Genomic DNA, 18,814 nt, shown 5'->3' on the forward strand with positions numbered 1-18,814 from the left:
AGCTCTTAACGCTTCCTCTGTTGCCGCCACAATTGACGGTATAGAGCAACTTACGGGGAATAACTTCCCCGCTTGGAAAGCTAAGGTGACCATTGTCCTTAGAGTTTTGGACCTTTACTATGCACTCAGGGTTGACGTTCCCACTGCTCTCACCGTTGGCGTGGAGAATTATGATGAACTAAAGAAAACTTATGATGCACTTTGTGAGAAGTGAGAGCGGTCCAACCGTATGTTACTAATGATTATGAGGAACTCGATCTTAGAAGCTATAAGAGGAGCAATCCCAACATCAGAAAAGGCTAAGACGTACTTGGCATCCATGGAGGAGCAATTCAAAGGCACCTCTAAGGTTTATGCCAGTACATTGACTAAGTACAACTTTGAGTCTGGCGGTATAAGAGAACACATCATGATGATGACAAACATGGCTGCCAAACTTAATGGCATGAAAATGGAAATTTCTGATGATTTTTTTGTCCATTTCATTATAACCTCTCTCCCACCTGAATTTTCTCCATTTAAGATTAGCTATAATACTCAGAAGGAGAAATGGACGATGAGCAATTTGATCGCGATGCGTGTCCAAGAGCAAGAGAGACTGAGGGCTGAAAAGAAAGATTTTGTTAATCAAGTTAGCAGCCCTAGAAATAAAAGGAAATTCCAGTGAGATTACAACTCTAAGAAGAAGTTGCATTTCGTCACTAAGCATGACAAGACAGCACAGAGGGCGCTCAAGGCACCTGCTTCTTCTGCTCTTGCCTCTCAATAACTTAAGGATAACGGATGCTACTTCTGCCACAAGACTGACCACCACCAGAAAGATTGTGTTGGTTTTCTCAAGTGGCTAGCAACGAAGAGCGATGATTTAATAGCATTCATTGATGAATCTCTTTATATTGATTTTTCCCTTAATTCATGGTGGATTAACTCATGTGCCACTGTGCACGTTACCAACTCCTTACAGGGATTCCTTACCGCGAGAACTTTAGGAAAGGGGGAGCGAAGTCTTAGAGTGGCCAATAGGAAGGAAGCTGAAGTTCAAACTGTCAGATCCCTTCCATTAGTTCTTGATAGTGGCTTCACTCTTATACTGAATAATGTAGTTTATGTTTGTTCTATGACGAGTAATCTTATTTCAGTTTCAATATTAGATGATGATGATTTTCATTATAATTTTGGAGACAATAAGTGCATTCTTAAGTTTAATTCAGATGTTATTGGTCTTACCATCTGACAAGATAAACTTTATATGCTTTCTCTTAATGAATCATCTGTGTCTATGAATGTCTGTGATGTAAGCCATAAGAGAAAGAGAAGTACAATTAATAAGACTTGTTCGAAACTGTGGCATTGTCGTTTAGGCCACATTTCGAGGAGGAGAATGAAGGAAGAGATTCTCCAACCCTTAGACTTCTCCGACTCTAACCACTCCATAGATTACATTAAAGGAAAATATGTTAAGCAAATAAAGAAGGGGGCCACTCGGAGCACAGGATTATTAGAATTAATTCACATGGACATATGCAGTCCTTTTCCTGTGACATCGGTGGATGGTTTTGATTCATTCATTACCTTCACTGATGATTTATCTCGTTACGATTATATCTACCCCATTAAGGATTGATCTGAGTCTCTCGATAAATTCAAGATATTTAAGGCTAAAGTAAAAAATCAACACAACCTAAAGATTAAAGTAGTGAGATCAAATCGCGGGGGAAAGTATTATGGAAGACATGCCCCATATGGGAAAATCTCTGGTCCCTTTGCCATATTCCTTCGAAAATGGCATAGTAGCCTAATATTCTACACCTGGTGAACCTCAGCAAAACAGGGTAGTCGAGCGACGCAACCGCACGCTTATGAACATGATGCACAATATGCTCAGCTATTCTAGTTTACTAGTTGGACTGTAGATGGAGGCACTTAAGACAGCCGCGCACATTCTTAATCGGGTTTCTAGTAAATCAGTTCCAAAAACACCTTACGAATTAAGGACTAGGAGAAAGCTCTCTTTGAAGTATCTACGTGTGTGGGGCTGTGCAGCTGAAGCTAAAGTTTTTAATCCACATATTGGAAAATTAGATCCTCAGACAGTTAGTTGTCACTTTATCGGGTATCCCGAGAGATCGAAGGGGTATCGTTTTTACTGTCCAGACAGGATCACTAAGTTTGTTGAAACAAGACATGCTGTATTTCTTGAGAATGGAGATCTGGTGCCCAGGGAAGTTGATCTCGAAGAAAAACGGGTTTATGTTCCTACACCGCTGATCCAAGAGCCCTACATCTTTGTGCCCCAGGTGGTTGCACCTTCAATAGAAACTAACGTCAGTACACCCCTGTTGAGGTCTCTGATATTCCTAACGATGCATCTAACAATGAGCCTCAGCAGTCCCTTGCAGTACCCAGTCTTGGTCCTACAGTGCATAATGAACCGATCAGGAGATCACAGCGTGAGAGGAGACCTACCATCTCGAACGATTATGTTATCTATATGAATGAGGATGTTAATGACATAGGAAAGACAGAAGATCCCAACTCGTATAAAGATGTCATGAAGAGTGGGCATTCGCGTGAGTGGCTTAGTGCCATGAAGGACGAATTAAAGTCTATGAGCGATAATGATATATGGGATAAGTAGAAATCCCTGACGGAGCCAAAACAGTAGACCGTAAATAGGTCTACAAGATAAAGCATGACTCTAATAGAAACATCGAAAGGTTCAAAGTAAGGCTTGTAGCTAAAGGCTTTTCACAAAGAGAAGGGATCAACTATAATGAAACTTTCTCTCCTGTATCAAGTAAAAATTCCTTCAGAATAATTATAGTGCTTGTAGCACATTATGATTTAGAGCTGCATCAAATGGACGTAAAGACGACATTCCTTAATGGTGACTTGGAAGAAAATGTTTACATAGCTCAGCCGGAAGGTTTTGTCATGGAAGGTAAGGAACATTTGGGATGTCGCCTTAAGAAATCAATTTATGGTCTAAAGCAAGCATCCAGGCAGTGGTATCTCAAGTTTGATAAAGTCATTAGAAATTTTAGGTTTAAAGAAAATGAAGTTAATAACTGCATTTATGTAAAGTTTAAAGGGGTGAAATTCACCATCTTAGTTCTTTATGTGGATGATATCTTATTAGCCAGCAGCGATAAGGATATGTTGTTTGAGACCAAGAGATTTCTTTTCTCTAATTTCGATATGAAGGATCTCGGTGAAGCCTCTTACGTTCTTGGCATTGAAATTCATCGAGCTCGGTCCAAAGGAGTATTAGGTTTGTCTCAAAAGGCATACATTGACAGAGTACTGAAGAAATATAATATGCATAAGTGCTCTGCTACGCTTGCTCATATTATTAAGGGTGATACGTTTGGGACATTTCAATATCCGAGGAACCAATATGAAATTGATCAAATGAAGTCGGTTCCTTATGCTTTAACTGTCGGATGCATTATGTATGCTCAAGTATGTACACGCCCTGACTTAGCCTTCGTAACTGGGATGTTTGGCAGATATCAGTATTATCCAAGACCGGACCACTAAAAAGCTGTTAAGAAAGTCCTTCACTATTTGCAAGGCACTAAAAACTACATGCTCATATTTAGAAAATTTGATAACTTTGAAATTGTTGGTTATTCAGATGCAAACTTTGCAGGGTGTGTGAATACTAAGAAATCCACGTCAGGTTATATCTTCATCCTCACTAGAGGAGCTATTTCATGGAAAAGCTCCAAACAGACACTTACGGCATCGTCAACAATGCAAGCTAAGTTTGTGGCATGTTATGAGGCTATCGGGCAGGCTGTATGGCTAAAGAAATTTATTCCAGGATTAAGAGTGGTCGACAGCATTTCAAAACCACTTACGTTATTATCGGGGGGGGGGGGGGCGAATCCCTGACAATGATCCCTGGGTGTATCAGACGATGGGTGCGTGATCTTTGTTCAGGGAGTGCCTGCTGAATTTGTTTGTGTATGTGCAACTCAAGAATACCGAGGATTATTCAGGTTCAAGACCCCCTTAGAGTAATAGCCCTACATCTTGTGTATTCTTTTCTTGTGGTCTCAGTTAGTTACAAAATGGTCTTCCTGCCCAACCTTCTTCGCCTCTATCCAATCCCCTCTTACAAGCCTGGTACTCCTCCCTTTATATATCAGAGGGAGAGAGGATTTACACGTGAGTCAAGACATAGACCCAGGCCTAGCTAGAGCTTCCCACCTAGGCTCATAATTATTAAGAGTAGACGTATCCCACTTGCTCTACGGCGCTTTAGAGCATGTCCCATCGCTCCATCGCCTGCGTCATCCCGGTCGCCTGGACTGCCCTGTCCCATCCCCACGCGCCGCCTATGCACTTGCAAAAAACCTTCTGACATGCCTGTCAGGCTATCCCGTAGCGTTTAATGCTACGGGACGGGACATGGTAGCTTTGCGCCGACCACGCCTTGGTCGACCAGAAAAGAGGACTCGGGGAAGGAAAATACTCGAGTGAAAAAATATTTACTGTGATTAGACTGTTTAGACACATATCTGCCCTGCGACCAGAGGAGACTGGTCGCGGGGTTTGCTCCTGCGACCTGGTGATTGGTCGCAGAGCTTGGTCGGAGAGCCTGGTCACGCGATCGCTGGCTGGTCACGCGATCGCTGACTGGTCGCGCGGGGTGACCATGGTTCTGGACAAACGTGGTATACAACATCTGCTGACATTTTACCAACATGGGTCCACCTACGAGGGGACCACACTGTTCTTTACACCGACAATTATAGTGCGACAATCAACCCATGGTTTTTTATACAAGTAATAACAAGTCGAGTGGTGCTGCTAAACACATCGACATTAAGTATCATGTTGTGAAAGATAGAATCCAGGATCAAACAATAAGTTTTAAGCATATAAATACTAAGTCAATGCTTACGGATCCGCTGATTAAAGGCTTACCACCCCATATTTTTCGTGATCATGTTGCTGGTATGGGGTTATTGGAAAGCCTATGATTCTGGATTGAAAGGAACATAAAGCAAACTAACTCCCATTAAACATTACAAACTTCCATTTCGAGATGAAGTAGTATACTATAGGTTTTTGAGTTTCAGTGGTATTTAATTAGCTGCTATAATGCTTTGCCTTGGTATTCTGTTTTATTGAGATTAGGCTCATGACGTTAGCCTTACGATCAAGAGTAGAATGTTAGAATTGATCTCGACCTTATATTTTGATGTGTTCCCTAACGTAACCGAGGAAAAGGGGGAGTCAGTTTCCCTCTCGTGCGCTCTGATCGGGAGCCCCAACTAACTCATAGTTGTGGTCCCACCTTGTGCTGCGCTATACAAACCAAAGGGGAGAACCGGCGGCGTGAGATCACGATTCTCACGTTAGGCTCAACTTGCCCCACATACTCTAATCTATCCGATCCTAAGAGGGCGCAATCAACAAGGTGAAGACTGCCGCCACGCCATCGACAACATCCACATCTACACCGACGCTCTTTGACCTCACCGTCAAGCACTAGTGGCGTCACCAAACGTAGGTACATGTCCATACACTTCCGCTTAAGATAGTGTTTGATTTTAGGGCTAATGATCTTGTTAATTAAGGCTTAATCAAGTATAACATTATAGTGATGAAGAAATGCAAAATTATTATATTGATACCAGAAGTTGAAACTGAGATATTGTATAACAAGTATCCATTAATAAAATTGCTCCAGTTTGCAACGTTGATCACTGTTTCAATAGCAGGTTTAAGCCTCTGATAGAGCAATAATAATTTTGGTCTGGTGATGTATATCAGGAACTTTAGAAGGAATTGGTTGGAGACAGTTCAAAAGGAGATTCTTATCCAACCCATTCATGTGGTAGCCTTTGGCTGTTCTAAGTGCTCCTTTTCAAGTGTGAAGTGTCTGACCTCAAGAGCTATTGTAAAGTGCACGCTTTATTTTCACGGTGGAGAACAAAAGTTGCCGTTGCTTGCAGAAAAGAGAAAGGTACGGATACAGCTATATAAGCTTCAGGATACAGAGACAGACATCTCCAAAGCTTTTGCGAGTAGTGGATACACAGTAGTCTCCTGCTCTACTCTCCGAAACCATGGCTGTAAGTTGTAATCAGCTCTTTTGTTTATCACCTGAACTACTTGCATCAATAAATATATCATGTTTACATATATATTCACGGCAATCTTGAGTCTGAACGTTCACATGGCCACAGGTTGTGGAGTTGAAGGTTGGAATGCACTGTGACAGGTGCATCAAGGCGATTAAGAAGGCGATAAAAACGATCGATGGTAAGCCTTTGGTCAACCTAGTTCTTCATCCCACATGATACAAAATATTCACTTTCAGCATTGTATCACTAACCATGCTTCTAATTGTGCACATATGTGTAGACATGGAGAGTTATCAACTCGAAACGGAGATAAACAAGGTCACTGTGACAGGAAACGTCACCCCAGAGGAAGTTGTCAAGGCTCTCCAGAAGATAGGGAAGACAGCAACTTGCTGGGGTGAAGACTGAGAGCTGATTGTTCTCAGTCTCACTCTAACAATCAATTAGCTATCTAGTTACTTGTGAGTATTAGTTTATCTCCTTTACATGTTTTACATGGATACCAGGAGCTATTTACACTGCAGATGTAGCAATAACCACAGACTGATGCTATGAATTGCAGAATTGGCTACTGCTAGGCGTCGTTGCTTGTTGTCACTCTTGGTCCATATCTGATTTGCATATGTTACCTACTTATTTAACGTTCCCATAGGTCAACGTGCATGATAAACCTGGCCTATTTGAGAACGTGTCAACCAGGTTGCCTGGTAATGTTCCTTGACCATTTCTGCTCTGCAGACGTCGATTCAACTGTGTCGTCAGTTGACCTGTTTCATTTACCCCGGCATCTGCCAGAGCGCTACGTGAAACGCTGCAGTGCGTTCTTCTGCTACTGCTGACAGTTACTACCCTGCTGCTTCCCCGTATGTCACGGTGCTCTGGTTCAGAGGATCGTTACTTTGTACGATGTATAGCAGTCATCCGTTTGAATAGTTCTGTTGGACGCCATATCGAACTCGTCAGATGCCGCGTGAATGATGTCCATGCAAATAGTTGGGAACTTTCCAAATTTCACCCGTTTAGCAATCTTTCAGCATTCAGGTAACGACTGCCGTACCACAATTTTTCAGATAGACGGGCCGGGCACACCGGATACTTGCGCGAAAGAAACAAGAAACCACAGGCGAGCATCGGTTGGTGCATTGACAGAGATAGGTATGGTCGTATGGAGGACTGGTTCTTGCTTCGATGAATTGCGTACGGCCAAATTGATAAGAAGGCATCGATCGTTCTCAAGCTTTCTTTTGCCCTGGGGAGGAAGAACTGAACATGCCTGGCCTGCAAACAGCTCGGCTGGGGCTGGCAATGGCAACGGCATGCTCTGTTCTTGTCCCCGCTCGGGAGGCGTCTTCCAAGAAAGTTTTCTCCTCACCGTCGCGAAGAAAAATCAACCCTGGTTTTCCGTAATTTATTGGGATTCATTTTCACAAGATTGAAGCTACAGGATCCAAACTATTTTTCAGATAGTAGGGCCAGTGTCTATCGGTTCAATAATCACCGATTAAAACACATCGAAAAAGCCGTAATCAGACATCTCACGGCTGTAATCAGCATCAACAAATAATTGCCGTACGTAGTGTTTACCATAGAGTTGAACCGAGCGGTCCCTTCGTGTACGCTTGTACCTCGTGCGTATACAAAACGGAGGGTCTTACCGTCCTAGGCCTGTTCAAAGTGTGAGCAATTAGGTCGTCCCTGCGCGGCATGAGCAAGAACAACGCATCCAGGCGGTGCTGTGCACGGTGGTGCAGAACAGCAGAACCGATACAGCTGCCTCGCAATCCTACGACGCACGCGCTTGCATCAGCGTACAGAACAGCTGACCATGGGCGAAGCTCCACCCTCGTGCACCACTCGACATACCTTGAATGGGGACATACACTTGTGGGAGTGAAAGACTAGTGCCTCGTGTATACATACACCTGAGACAGTGAGGCGCACAAAAGGTGAGGTATAGGCCTACTAAAACAATTTTGGGCCCTGGTGCCAATGTACCAGGGGTGGCCCCATTGGGTTCCCCCTGCCGCTGACTACCAACACGAATCACTTAACACCGGGTTACTGCATTTAGACATCTTTAGCAAATACTTTAAAATTTTATCTAATATACTACTATATAACATTATTTAGCATTATTACAATATCTCTTATTATTTTTATCTCTAGCAGCTACACTATTTCATACCTTTTATTATTTTTCTTTTCTTTTCGAACCCACGTAACAATCTCTAAACAGTGTTGAGAGGAGGAAAAAGTACCTCAAATTTAAAGTACTCTCTCCTCTTCTCCAATCCCTATAGCACCAAATGGAGGAGCTGCTGGAGCACTCCTCCACCCGATTGGAGCGGGAAAAAAGCATGGCTGTTGGAGTGGCCCTCATGTTTCTGATTTGAGTGTTTCTTTTCTTTTCTGAAGGGTCAGGTTTCTGAATTCTGACGAGTGAAGAACGAGTGATTGGAGAATTCAGAAGCATGTATGTCCTCAGAACTTCCACGAAGATGGGGGGACCAGCGATACATCTTCCGTTTCTAGGAAAGAGACGAAGAAGTCTGTCCAAAGGACAGCAGAGATGGGTCGTGGAAGAGCGGTATTCAGCTATGGTTGAGCAGGACCTCACAGAATGTCAGAATCGGTGCTGCTCACCGAACACCGTATAGAAACGACAGCCCGTGGACCCATCAGTCTACGGCCACAAAATTCCGTGAAGAACAAGGAACAGAATCAAAGGATGCATCTTTAACATCTGGCTCCGAAAAAATTTGAATAATCACGCATAAGACCTTGTGCTGGTCACTTGCAAAGGTGCAAGTTGGTATCGTTAAACAATTCGTAAGAGAGATATCTAGTGTTCCTGGTTCGCCGGGGGTGTAGCTGCAAAGTTACGTGAAGAACAACAAATTGTCCTGGTGACTTCGTCGCGTTGAATGGTCTGCAAAGAGCTGCTTGCCAGCAGTAACGATCACGGGAATTTTGTGCAGCGAAGGCTTAAAAAAAAGGGTGATGATATATTGCCAGATGCCTGATTTTTCGTTTCCTCTCAATCGACGTATCTGGGCCGCCCGATCAGGATCGGACACACCGAGCATCATCATCAACCTCCATCCTAGCTCATGCGTAGTCTCTCTCTCTCGTGCGCGTCTTCTCGCTGCTCGCCCCCGCCGCGCCGCGCTAGTCCGGCTCTGCCATGCCTCCCCCGTCCCACCGTCTCACCGTCCTGCCCTTGCATCCGCCACTGCCGCCGGACTACCTTGCATCCCACGGCCTCTCTCTAAGCCGGCAGCAATGAATTCCCACCGGAATCAAACCACCGCTACTCACCTTGTCGGAAATGTCGTCGCCTGAAGAAAAAAAAAACATGCGCAGGTAGTGTAAGAAGCGTGCTGAAAAAAATATGGAGAAAATACATTTAAACTCTCACGAGCTGCTGCTCTATATGATTATAACTTGGGACGAAAGCCTCGTTACACATCAGATATATTTCATATCTACTTCAACTGCGAGAAAGATAAAACAAAATCATATTACGGGCACTGAATTTCGAGTCCATCGGGATCATCACAGGAAGCACATGCCTAGCGATTGAAACCATGTCGTCGGAGAAGAATTTTGTGCAAACAAAACGCCTACACTTGCGTCCTACACCTTGAAAATATGTCTAGCATCCATTCTAGAGAATCACATGAAAGATGCATGAAAGGTAGCCAAGAACACAGCTATCGGTCATGCTGCACAACCAGTTAAATAAAGCTAAATCAGTTCAATAAATCATGTATTTTTGTTATTTACTAGCTTACATCATTTACCTGATATTTTAAACTAAAATTGTTTAATCAAAATCAGTCCATCTGATCCCCAAAATACCATTGGAAGTTTGAGCAGGTCAAACAAACAATCCATGACCACCAACCCCTCTTCACCGGAAACATACCCGCTACCGCACCAGCATGACACGGAGCAGCCACGTTGCCGCCAGTGCAGCGACGAAACCCCTCGCTAGTGGTGGGTATCGCCGTCAGTCTGTCGCGCAGGCTCGCCTGGCTGCGCGCCGCCGGTCAGACCCCACGAGCTTTGACCGGTCAACAGTCAAACTTTCCAAGGCCTATATAGCCCTCGCGTCGCGAACCGTTCCCTCCAGTCCTCCGCATCCCCTCCTCCTCGCCTGATCACCTCCAATCCCCTTCGTCCACCGTCCCAGCCCGAACGTACACGCCGGTCACGACGTGACGCCACCACACGACCGGTCGTCGCAGCGCAGCGCCGCGGGTTTGATCCCGATCCGTGATTTCTTCTCTTCTCCGATGACCACCTCGACGTCCGGGAGCATCGAGGCGCCGGCGAACTCGCGGCCCGGCTCGTTCTCGTTCGCGAGCACGAGCTTCACGGAAATCCTGGCGGCCGGCGGTGCGGCGGGCGGGGGGTCGAGGTACAAGGCCATGACCCCGCCGTCCCTGCCGCTGTCGCCGCCGCCGGTGTCGCCGTCGTCCTTCTTCAACATGCCCAGCGGCCTGAACCCCGCCGACTTCCTCGACTCGCCCGTCCTCCCGAACTTCAGTGTAAGCGCGCACGCAAACCCCATAACAAAGACCATACCGTCATTGCCTTGCCGTTTCTGCACGGGCTGGCTTCACATGTTGTTGCGTGGAATGCTCATGCGACCGTGCGTTTTGCTCGTTTTCAGATCTTCCCCTCGCCCACAGCGGGCGCATTCGCCTCGCAGCAATTCAGCTGGATGGCGGCGCAGGGCGCGGAGCAAGGCGGCAAGGACGAGCAGAGTCAGTCGTTCCCCGACTTCTCGTTCCAGACTGCGCCGACGAGCGAAGAGGCCGTTCGGACGACGACGACCTTCCAGCCACCGATTCCACCAGCCCCACTGGTGAGATCAGCATCCATCCATCCTCTGCTGCCACCCTCTCATGTGCTCTTTGCTGACTTTGTCCAAAAGAAACTAGTACTAGCCTAGTATACTACTCTACTTGTTTAAGCACACAAATATAAAGAACACCTGTCGTAGTGTCATGTCATGATCGCGTAGCCTTTTTATGTTTGTACTATAATTGTCAAAGACAAAATTAGACTAGAAGGATCTCTAATATCCTTTGCAACACGTCAGGGTGAAGAGTCGTTCACAAGTCAGCAGCAGCCATGGGGCTACCAGCAGCGACCAGGCATGGACGCGGGCGCCAACCAGGCGACCTCCGGCGCGCCGTTCCAGGCGACCTCGTCGGAAGCCGCTGCGATGGCGCCGAACGTGCCGGCGAGTGGCGGGTACATCCAGGCGCAGTCGCAAAGGAGAACGTCGGACGACGGGTACAACTGGCGCAAGTACGGGCAGAAGCAGGTGAAGGGGAGCGAGAACCCGCGAAGCTACTACAAGTGCACCTTCCCGAGCTGCCCCACCAAGAAGAAGGTGGAGCGCTCGCAGGACGGCCAGATCACCGAGATCGTCTACAAGGGCACGCACAGCCACGTCAAGCCGCAGAACACGCGCAGGAACTCCGGCACGGCGGCGCAACTGCTGCAGAGCGGCGGCGACGCGTTCGAGCACTCGTTTGGCGGGATGTCGGGTAAGCCCGTCGCAACGCCCGAGAACTCCTCGGCGTCGTTCGGGGACGACGAGATCGGCGTAGGCTCGCCGAGGGCCGGAAACGTTGGAGGCGACGAGTTCGAAGAGGACGAGCCGGATTCGAAAAGATGGTGAGCGCTTGATTACAAAATGTTCGCACCAAGTTGTTTCTGTTGCATGTTTGGAGGTTTGAACAGGTGGAATTAAATTTGTGTTGCCTTTCACAGGAGGAAAGACGGTGACAGCGAGGGGATCTCCATGGCCGGCAACCGAACGGTGCGCGAGCCGAGGGTCGTTGTCCAAACCATGAGCGACATCGACATCCTCGATGACGGCTACCGGTGGAGGAAGTACGGCCAGAAGGTGGTGAAGGGTAACCCAAACCCAAGGTAAGAACAGTTATCCATTTTTTTTTACTCCGTGGAATGAAGTAAGTTTCTTGCAAGTGTGAGCTTGTACTTATCGTAAATGTCTTGTGACTACAGGAGCTACTACAAGTGCACCACGGCCGGTTGCCCGGTGCGGAAGCACGTGGAGCGCGCGTCCCACGACCTGCGCGCCGTGATCACCACGTACGAGGGCAAGCACAACCACGACGTGCCCGCCGCGCGGGGGAGCGCCGCGCTCTACCGCCCCGCGCCCCCGCCGCCGGCGCCCATGACGTACCAGAGCGGCGCCGCAGGTGGGCAACAGTACGCGCACGGGTTCGGCAGCCAGGGATCGTTCGGCTTCAGCGGCGCGCCGGTGCAGAGCAGCGCCGCGGGAGCCAGCTTCGCGTTCTCCGGCTTCGACAACCCGATGGGGTCGTACATGAGCCAACACCACCAGCAGCAGCAGAGGCAGAACGACTTCATGCACGCGCACGCCTCGAGGGCCAAGGAGGAGCCAAGAGAGGACATGTTTTTCCAGCACTCGATGATGTACACTGACTGAAGAAGAACCGCAGACATTGAAGAAAAAATGGCAAAGACGTGACGTGATGTCCATAGCTGTTTCTTCGCATAGTTGTTTGTAATCTGGGGGTGTTGTATCTAGGATAGAAACATTTCTTTATTTGTTTGGGGGCTCCATGTTGGCAAAATGGCAGATGCTTGCCGAAAGGGTGCGTTCCTTAACACGGAGGGGAAAGAAATGATGTAGCTTGTAGGATATTAGGGTACAGGGCAAGTTAGAAAAAGGGTTTCAGCAGTTTTGTTCTGCAATTTTTTACATGGAAATGTTGTATTCAAAATTGAATTTTACAGGTCATTCGTAAAGCATTGTTCAAGAATCACATTGGCCGATCACCATCTTATAATTGCAGACCGATGAACTGAAACATGTTTGGCAATTTTATCATTTGACATAACCGATGTCGCTCCCTGCCAAAACAGCTGCTCTGTTCGGAGACCGTCCCAGAGTGGACTCTTGGGTTGAGGATGAGGTGAGATGACTGGAGGCTATTCCTGTTTTTATGTTGTTTGATTTAGAGTTAATAGGGGATGAAATGATCTCTAAGAGGAAATATATTCTCAGATACGGGATGAGTCTATCCTTAAATATATTACGGACGAAGCCATCACCATTTACACGCGAGTCTTCCGTTCACCTCCCAGAGTTTAAAGCTCCTAAAATCACACTGATTTTTTGTGCTCGTAGAATAATAAAGAACCCATTTTAACTGATTCTAACTACACATCTCTTACAAATTTTAAATGAAAATTCTCCAAAATTGACTACTTTTGTACTTAGCTTGAATTGTTAGGGCACAAATTTAATTCCAAAAAATCAGACAAAATTCATGAATATCTATCTAAACTAATATACTAATTTCTAAAATTATTGATAATCCTAAGTTATATGTGAAATTTTAGTATTTAGTACGTACTGCGCATATATAGAGAGGTGGTCACATCCTAAATTCAGCAACTCTACAAGAGGTGACCACATTCACTTGTCCATCTCTATCCCTTCAATCACATTCCACTTCATCTCTGAACAAAAAAAAAAGATTCATCTCATCTCTTTAACTAAACAAAAAAGAAAACCATCTCATCCCTGAAAACAAATATGACTATATCCTATCCCAATTTATCTTCCAACCAAACTCATCTATACCTCCATTTTTCAGGTGCGCCATGCACGCACGCGTAACTGATAATCCAGAGGCAATGAGTAGAACTGGTCAGCGTGCTTGTCCCTTGTATTTGAATTTTGAAACGTGTACAAGGATTTGACCGTGGATTTTGACCATGGTTCGTCCCTACCTAACTGGCTGAAATTTCAGCTGACCCTGTGCCCAAAAACAAACGGGCAGCAGACCTGAACGACGCGATGCGAGTCAGCCATGTATGTGCCACGAGTGAATCAAAAAGAAATTTACACTTATAGCTTCCAGTCCCTTCTTACGTCCGTTTGGGTTCTCTCGTTGCCGCTCCTAGAGTTCCCTGTCACTATCACCTTGGCCCCCTCTCTCTTCGCCTTCGACGTGCCTGCCAGCGATGAGAGGAGCGGTGAGGCCCTCCTCCTACAGATCTAGTAGTTTAGTGGTAGTTAGTTCCAATAAAATCTTGTTTGGGTTCGTCCGGAGGTGTTGATGGTATTCTGCTGGCTTTTGTTCTCCAAGCCGGTCTCTGGTGAGGTCATTGGTTTCGTCGATCTTCCCTGTGATAGGCTTGGGAGATACGCGGTAGTAGTTGTTGGGTTGAAGTTGCATTTGGGGAGGGGGATTTCTCAACTCACGTTGTGCGACTGGGTCATCGAATCTTGGTTCGACGGTGTTGGAGAAGGTTACTAGGTCTTTGACTCTGGTGAGCCGGTAGTCAGTGATGCCAGTTTTAGGTCTTCCCAGTGGAGCTCCACGCTGAGGCTGTTGATTCCCGTTCAGTGCTCCAGATGCGACTAGGCGAAGCTTGGTAGTTGGCTGATGCGGCTTCAAAATGTTTTCACGTGGATTCCAATAAGGGGAATGGAATGCTTCTCGTCCTCCTGCGTCGCTGATTTTGGGTTGGCGGCGATGGAAGGCGAGGAAGATGATAAAGGTTGTAGAAATGTCTTTTATGGTCCATTTTGTAATTTTCAGTTGTTTGTTGAATCTAGATATAATACGAGATGCACTTTCTTGATATATGAATGAAATCCTCCCCTTAAAAAAGAAATTTGCATATTATTATACGCGGTGCGTGAGGTCAAAATCTGTTCAACACACTGACAGTATGGCTCACACTATAGGCTCTGCTCCTGGACCACTTGATGGAACCAGTTTCCCCTTCGCCGCTGTGCCGCGCCAGCGTTCCAGTTATGTACGAGCGCGTCGGCCGCGCGGGCGCAGACGGCGCAGAGGTAGCTGCGTGCTGCGACCTCTGCCTGCGAGCCTCGCGCGCCCCCGTTGAGTGCGACGGGCGTGGTGGTGGTGGTGGTGGCATGGCATGCAGGACCGGATCAAACAGCAGAGGTCGCTGCTCCCGCCCCTGCCGCTTTCCGACGACGTTGGTACGGCCAGGTTCTCGGCCCCTCGATAGCGTGCGATCCAGGGATTTGCGTTACACGATTCGGTGACTCTTGCCGCTGCTCGGTCGCCGGTCTCGTGCATATCGATCGCGGTCGTCGTTGACACGGCCGCGCGGGGCGTGCTGGGTCGGTTGGCTATTAATAGTCGAGACATGCTTGGCTGGGTCATCAGATGGACGGTAGCAACTGAAGTTTGATGCCTGAGATAACACTTATGCGCCGAAAGCGTTGGAGGAATACGAGAGTTAGTGGTGTACGAACTTACTTTGCCTAGTGGCGATGGTTAGAGCATTTTGACTTCACTATAAAAACGCTAAAGTAGTACTGTACATTGTACCTTCAGATTAAGTTGGCTGTAAGTATTTTAAGGTGAACTGGCGCATTCGCAGGTTCTCATGGCTCCTGTACGGGCCATAATCGTACCCCTACTTTTTTTTTCTTCTGGAAACGTACCTTAAGAGGTGGATCATACTAACCTATGTCTTTTCCTAGCTGCCAAAAAAAAAAAGAGAAGAGAATGACATATGTCTTTTCTGCAACCACCAGGCTGGATGTACCTTTGTGATATGAGCCGGTTTAAGTTGTTTGGTTTGGGTAATTGCGTCCTGTCCCTCTCAGAAAACAAAAAAAGGGTCAAAATCAGTTCAAATTTGTGACGACGGTACAGCGTGCATATCAGCATATAATTTTTTTAGGGGAACATGGTATCGGCATATAAATGATCCAAGAGAGATATTACCATTTGTGACCTCGGCCCAACGAACCCCCGGGCCGAAAGACCAACCTTTCCCCACTAGTTTTTTTTTATATTTTTTATTAAAAATTAATAAATAGATTTCCCACATGAGAATTTGCAAAACTAGATGTTTGCAGCCCTCTGATAGGGTGGTTAGAGCACCTAACCGTCCTCTAAGAAGGCGGTTAGGACATTTTTTTCCCTCTAAAAATGTAATTTTTTTTAATTCAAGAAATAAAAAGGAAGGGCTTTAAGAAAATTAAGAATTTAAATTTGGAGTAGATTATGTAATAGTCGAAGAATAAAAAATCAGTAATTAACACTCGCAGCATTTTACGTGGGTATAAGGTACGAACGAGGACAAACATAGTATGGGCTGCGCTTCTTCATACACCTATGGGCTGCGCTTCTTCATGTGTATGCCAAACTACGAGTATGACAAGCCTCAACATGCAACAACTGGTTATCGACCGGTACGATAACAGATATCCGTATCATCTCTTCGATTTCGCAGTCTCTTTTACTAACCGCTCATCTTGTTCCATTTGTTCAGTCTCCTCCACCGCTTTGTGATTTTATTCAATAGCTCGACAATGAGCAAAATGACGCACAGAAGCAGTGGATCGACATGAACATGAGGTGGAGAAGGGAAGTGTACGCACGTCAGGAGTACGAGCAACAGCAAGAGGAACTTCGCCTCAAGCGGGAAGAAGAAGAGCGCATGAGGAAGGCGGCGCACGACCGTACCGTGGCTCAGGCTCGGGAGGCTGAGAGGAAAAGGAAGCGGGAGAGAGCCCGCCGTACTAAGGCGGCAGGTCCCGATGCCCTCCGAAAAGGAAAGTATCCTATGTTTTCACCCTATGTTTAATACTATGTTTATCCTCGTTCGCATCCCATACCCACGTAAAATGCTACGGTGCTAATTACTAATTTTTTATTCTCCGACTATTACATAACCTACTCCAAATTTAAATTCTTAATTTCCTTAAAGTCATTCCTTTTTATTTCTTGAATTACACAAAAAAATTACATTTTTAGAAGAAAAAATGCCCTAACCGAGGGCGGTTAGGTGCTCTAACCACCCTCTCAGAGAGCTGCAGCCCCCAGGGCTGCAGGCATTTAGTTTTGCAAATTCTCCTACAGAGAATCTATTTATTTAAATTTTTAATAAAAAAATAAAAAAATAAAAAAACTCCTTTCCCCGCTGTCTTCCAAACTTCGCAAAACTAATCCACAAACGTCAGAAAAACTAGCCCACATACATAATTTCGTGGCTGGGATCGGCCCAAAATCTGGCCTCACCCAGAGCCTCGATTCGCAGCTTAGTTTGGTCGCTCCGTTGCCCTGAACAGTTCTGCACATCAAGGGCTAAAACGGAAGGAGCAATTGGTAACAGAGTAATCGGTGATTTTGATTGTTATCAAGGTTTTCTTTTAAGCATGTTCTGCGTTTCACTATTTCTTCAAGCATTGAAGCGCTTCTCTGTCTTTTATTGAAGTGGAAAGAAAGTAAAGTAAAAAGTTAACAAAGGACATTTATGTTTGAAAAGTTTGGATGAACTCAACCAAATCTCTCTGTACAGGTTGGGGCTCTTACAATTATTTTGTCTCAATTTTCCCCTCATCTCCCGAGCTAAATTTAGACCGCTCAACCCTGGACATTGCAATACAGTGTCGTCAGGGGATCGAGGCGAGAACTGGCCGGAAACACGTACCTTCTCGTGGTATTCACATCGGCAAATCAGAAAGAAAACCAAAAGAATAAGCGGAACCAAAGAAGAGAGATCTCTAATCTGAGGCCTCTTCCACAATGCTCTCGAGCTGCGGCCGCCACACGCCGACCCGGGCGCCGCTCCGCTGCCTCCGGTGGCCGCCGCACGACGCGGTCTTCTCGGAAAGCAGCTCCCTCAGGTAGTTGTCCTGCTCCGCCGTGCCGCCGGTGCTCTTGGCGTGGTGGCGGCTCGAGCGCTTGCTGCTCTTGTTGGAACCGCCCTTCTTCGTCCTCCTGTCGGCCGGCAGGGTGGCCGATGGGATGAGGAAGTAGATGCGGCCGCGCTTGAGCTCGGAGTCGGAAGACACGATGACGAGCTTCTTGGAGGCGCACCCGGCCGCGCCGGAGGGGGACCACGCCGTGGTGAGGGTGTGGTTGGGGTGCGCGGCGAGCACGGAGGCCGCGGCGACCGGGCAGCTGAACTCGTCGACGTGCCCGCTGAGGTGCACGATGCGGACTACGTCGAGAGCGCCGCAGGGGATCATGCAGGCCAGGCAGCACCGCAGGCTGTTGCCCATGTCGTCGTTGTCGTTGACGGCGGTGGTGTACTCTCGTCGACGTGCCGCTGAGGTGCACGATGCTTCTCGATTGGTTTGCTGTTGGTTGGAACTCCTTGTGATGGGAGTGGCAGAGGCTAGCTGCGCGTATATATAGCGCGCCAAGTGGACCTGGGGGTGAGCCATGCTGCCATCTCAAAAGTCATAACTATCTTGCTGGCTTTGGGGTTGAGTTATGCTAAATGATTCAAAATAAATCAAATAATGCTACGGGTACAAATAATTTAAACAGTTCGTGCTGAGGTACACATACATTTACTACATGACCTATATATAAAACTCTCCAATAACACTACTAGAAATCAATGGTTTCCTTACAGCTTGAAAGGCTCCCTAGTGCCTGTGAGGCAACTCAAGGGAAATAAAATGTCTCTAGAGTCCAGGGATCCAAACCCAAAGGAAATAGACATTTCCTATTATTCATTTAGTTGGTAGGGGCTACCGGTGAAAGGGCGGTAGAATAGAGCCACATCGGCACCCATATGGCAGCAACGAAGCCCAAAGGGAGAGTGAGCGTGCGAAAAATATTTCCTCTGCACTAAAACTTGGCGCACAACCGTACGTAGCCCGTGAACCCAAATATTTTCCAAGTCCTAAA

General features: G+C 46.7%; 3 protein-coding genes across 3 annotated transcripts; 2 read left to right on the top strand and 1 right to left on the bottom strand.

Moving 5' to 3' along the window:
- The first annotated feature begins 6,015 nt into the window (after positions 1 to 6,015).
- Positions 6,016 to 6,677, top strand: LOC133910141 (copper transport protein CCH-like). Its single transcript, XM_062352655.1, has 3 exons — positions 6,016 to 6,089; positions 6,204 to 6,279; positions 6,382 to 6,677. Exons 1-3 carry the CDS (start codon positions 6,084 to 6,086, stop codon positions 6,507 to 6,509), a joined length of 210 nt encoding a protein of 69 aa, XP_062208639.1. The 5' UTR covers positions 6,016 to 6,083; the 3' UTR covers positions 6,510 to 6,677.
- A 3,561-nt stretch (positions 6,678 to 10,238) lies between these two features.
- On the top strand, positions 10,239 to 12,920 carry LOC133909046 (WRKY transcription factor WRKY24-like). Its single transcript, XM_062351322.1, has 5 exons — positions 10,239 to 10,654; positions 10,780 to 10,974; positions 11,212 to 11,795; positions 11,892 to 12,053; positions 12,150 to 12,920. The coding sequence occupies exons 1-5, from the start codon at positions 10,400 to 10,402 to the stop codon at positions 12,595 to 12,597; spliced, it is 1,644 nt and encodes a 547-aa protein (XP_062207306.1). The 5' UTR covers positions 10,239 to 10,399; the 3' UTR covers positions 12,598 to 12,920.
- A 4,508-nt stretch (positions 12,921 to 17,428) lies between these two features.
- LOC133910142 (uncharacterized) lies at positions 17,429 to 18,263 on the bottom strand. The gene has a single exon (XM_062352657.1). It carries the CDS (start codon positions 18,175 to 18,177, stop codon positions 17,677 to 17,679), a length of 501 nt encoding a protein of 166 aa, XP_062208641.1. The 5' UTR covers positions 18,178 to 18,263; the 3' UTR covers positions 17,429 to 17,676.
- Between the last annotated feature and the right edge of the window lie 551 nt (positions 18,264 to 18,814).

The sequence above is a fragment of the Phragmites australis genome, chromosome 2, assembly GCF_958298935.1.
Source record: "Phragmites australis chromosome 2, lpPhrAust1.1, whole genome shotgun sequence".
In the NCBI taxonomy this organism is placed as follows: Eukaryota; Viridiplantae; Streptophyta; class Magnoliopsida; order Poales; family Poaceae; genus Phragmites; species Phragmites australis.

Coding starts and splice junctions, on each gene's coding strand:
- LOC133910141 (XM_062352655.1), top strand. Junction 6,280..6,381: donor GGCGATAAAAACGATCGATG/GTAAGCCTTTGG, acceptor ACATATGTGTAG/ACATGGAGAGTTATCAACTC.
- LOC133909046 (XM_062351322.1), top strand. CDS start 10,400: ATGACCACCTCGACGTCCGGGAGCATCGAGGCGCCGGCGAACTCGCGG. Junction 10,975..11,211: donor CGATTCCACCAGCCCCACTG/GTGAGATCAGCA, acceptor GCAACACGTCAG/GGTGAAGAGTCGTTCACAAG. Junction 11,796..11,891: donor GAGCCGGATTCGAAAAGATG/GTGAGCGCTTGA, acceptor TGCCTTTCACAG/GAGGAAAGACGGTGACAGCG.
- LOC133910142 (XM_062352657.1), bottom strand. CDS start 18,177: ATGGGCAACAGCCTGCGGTGCTGCCTGGCCTGCATGATCCCCTGCGGC.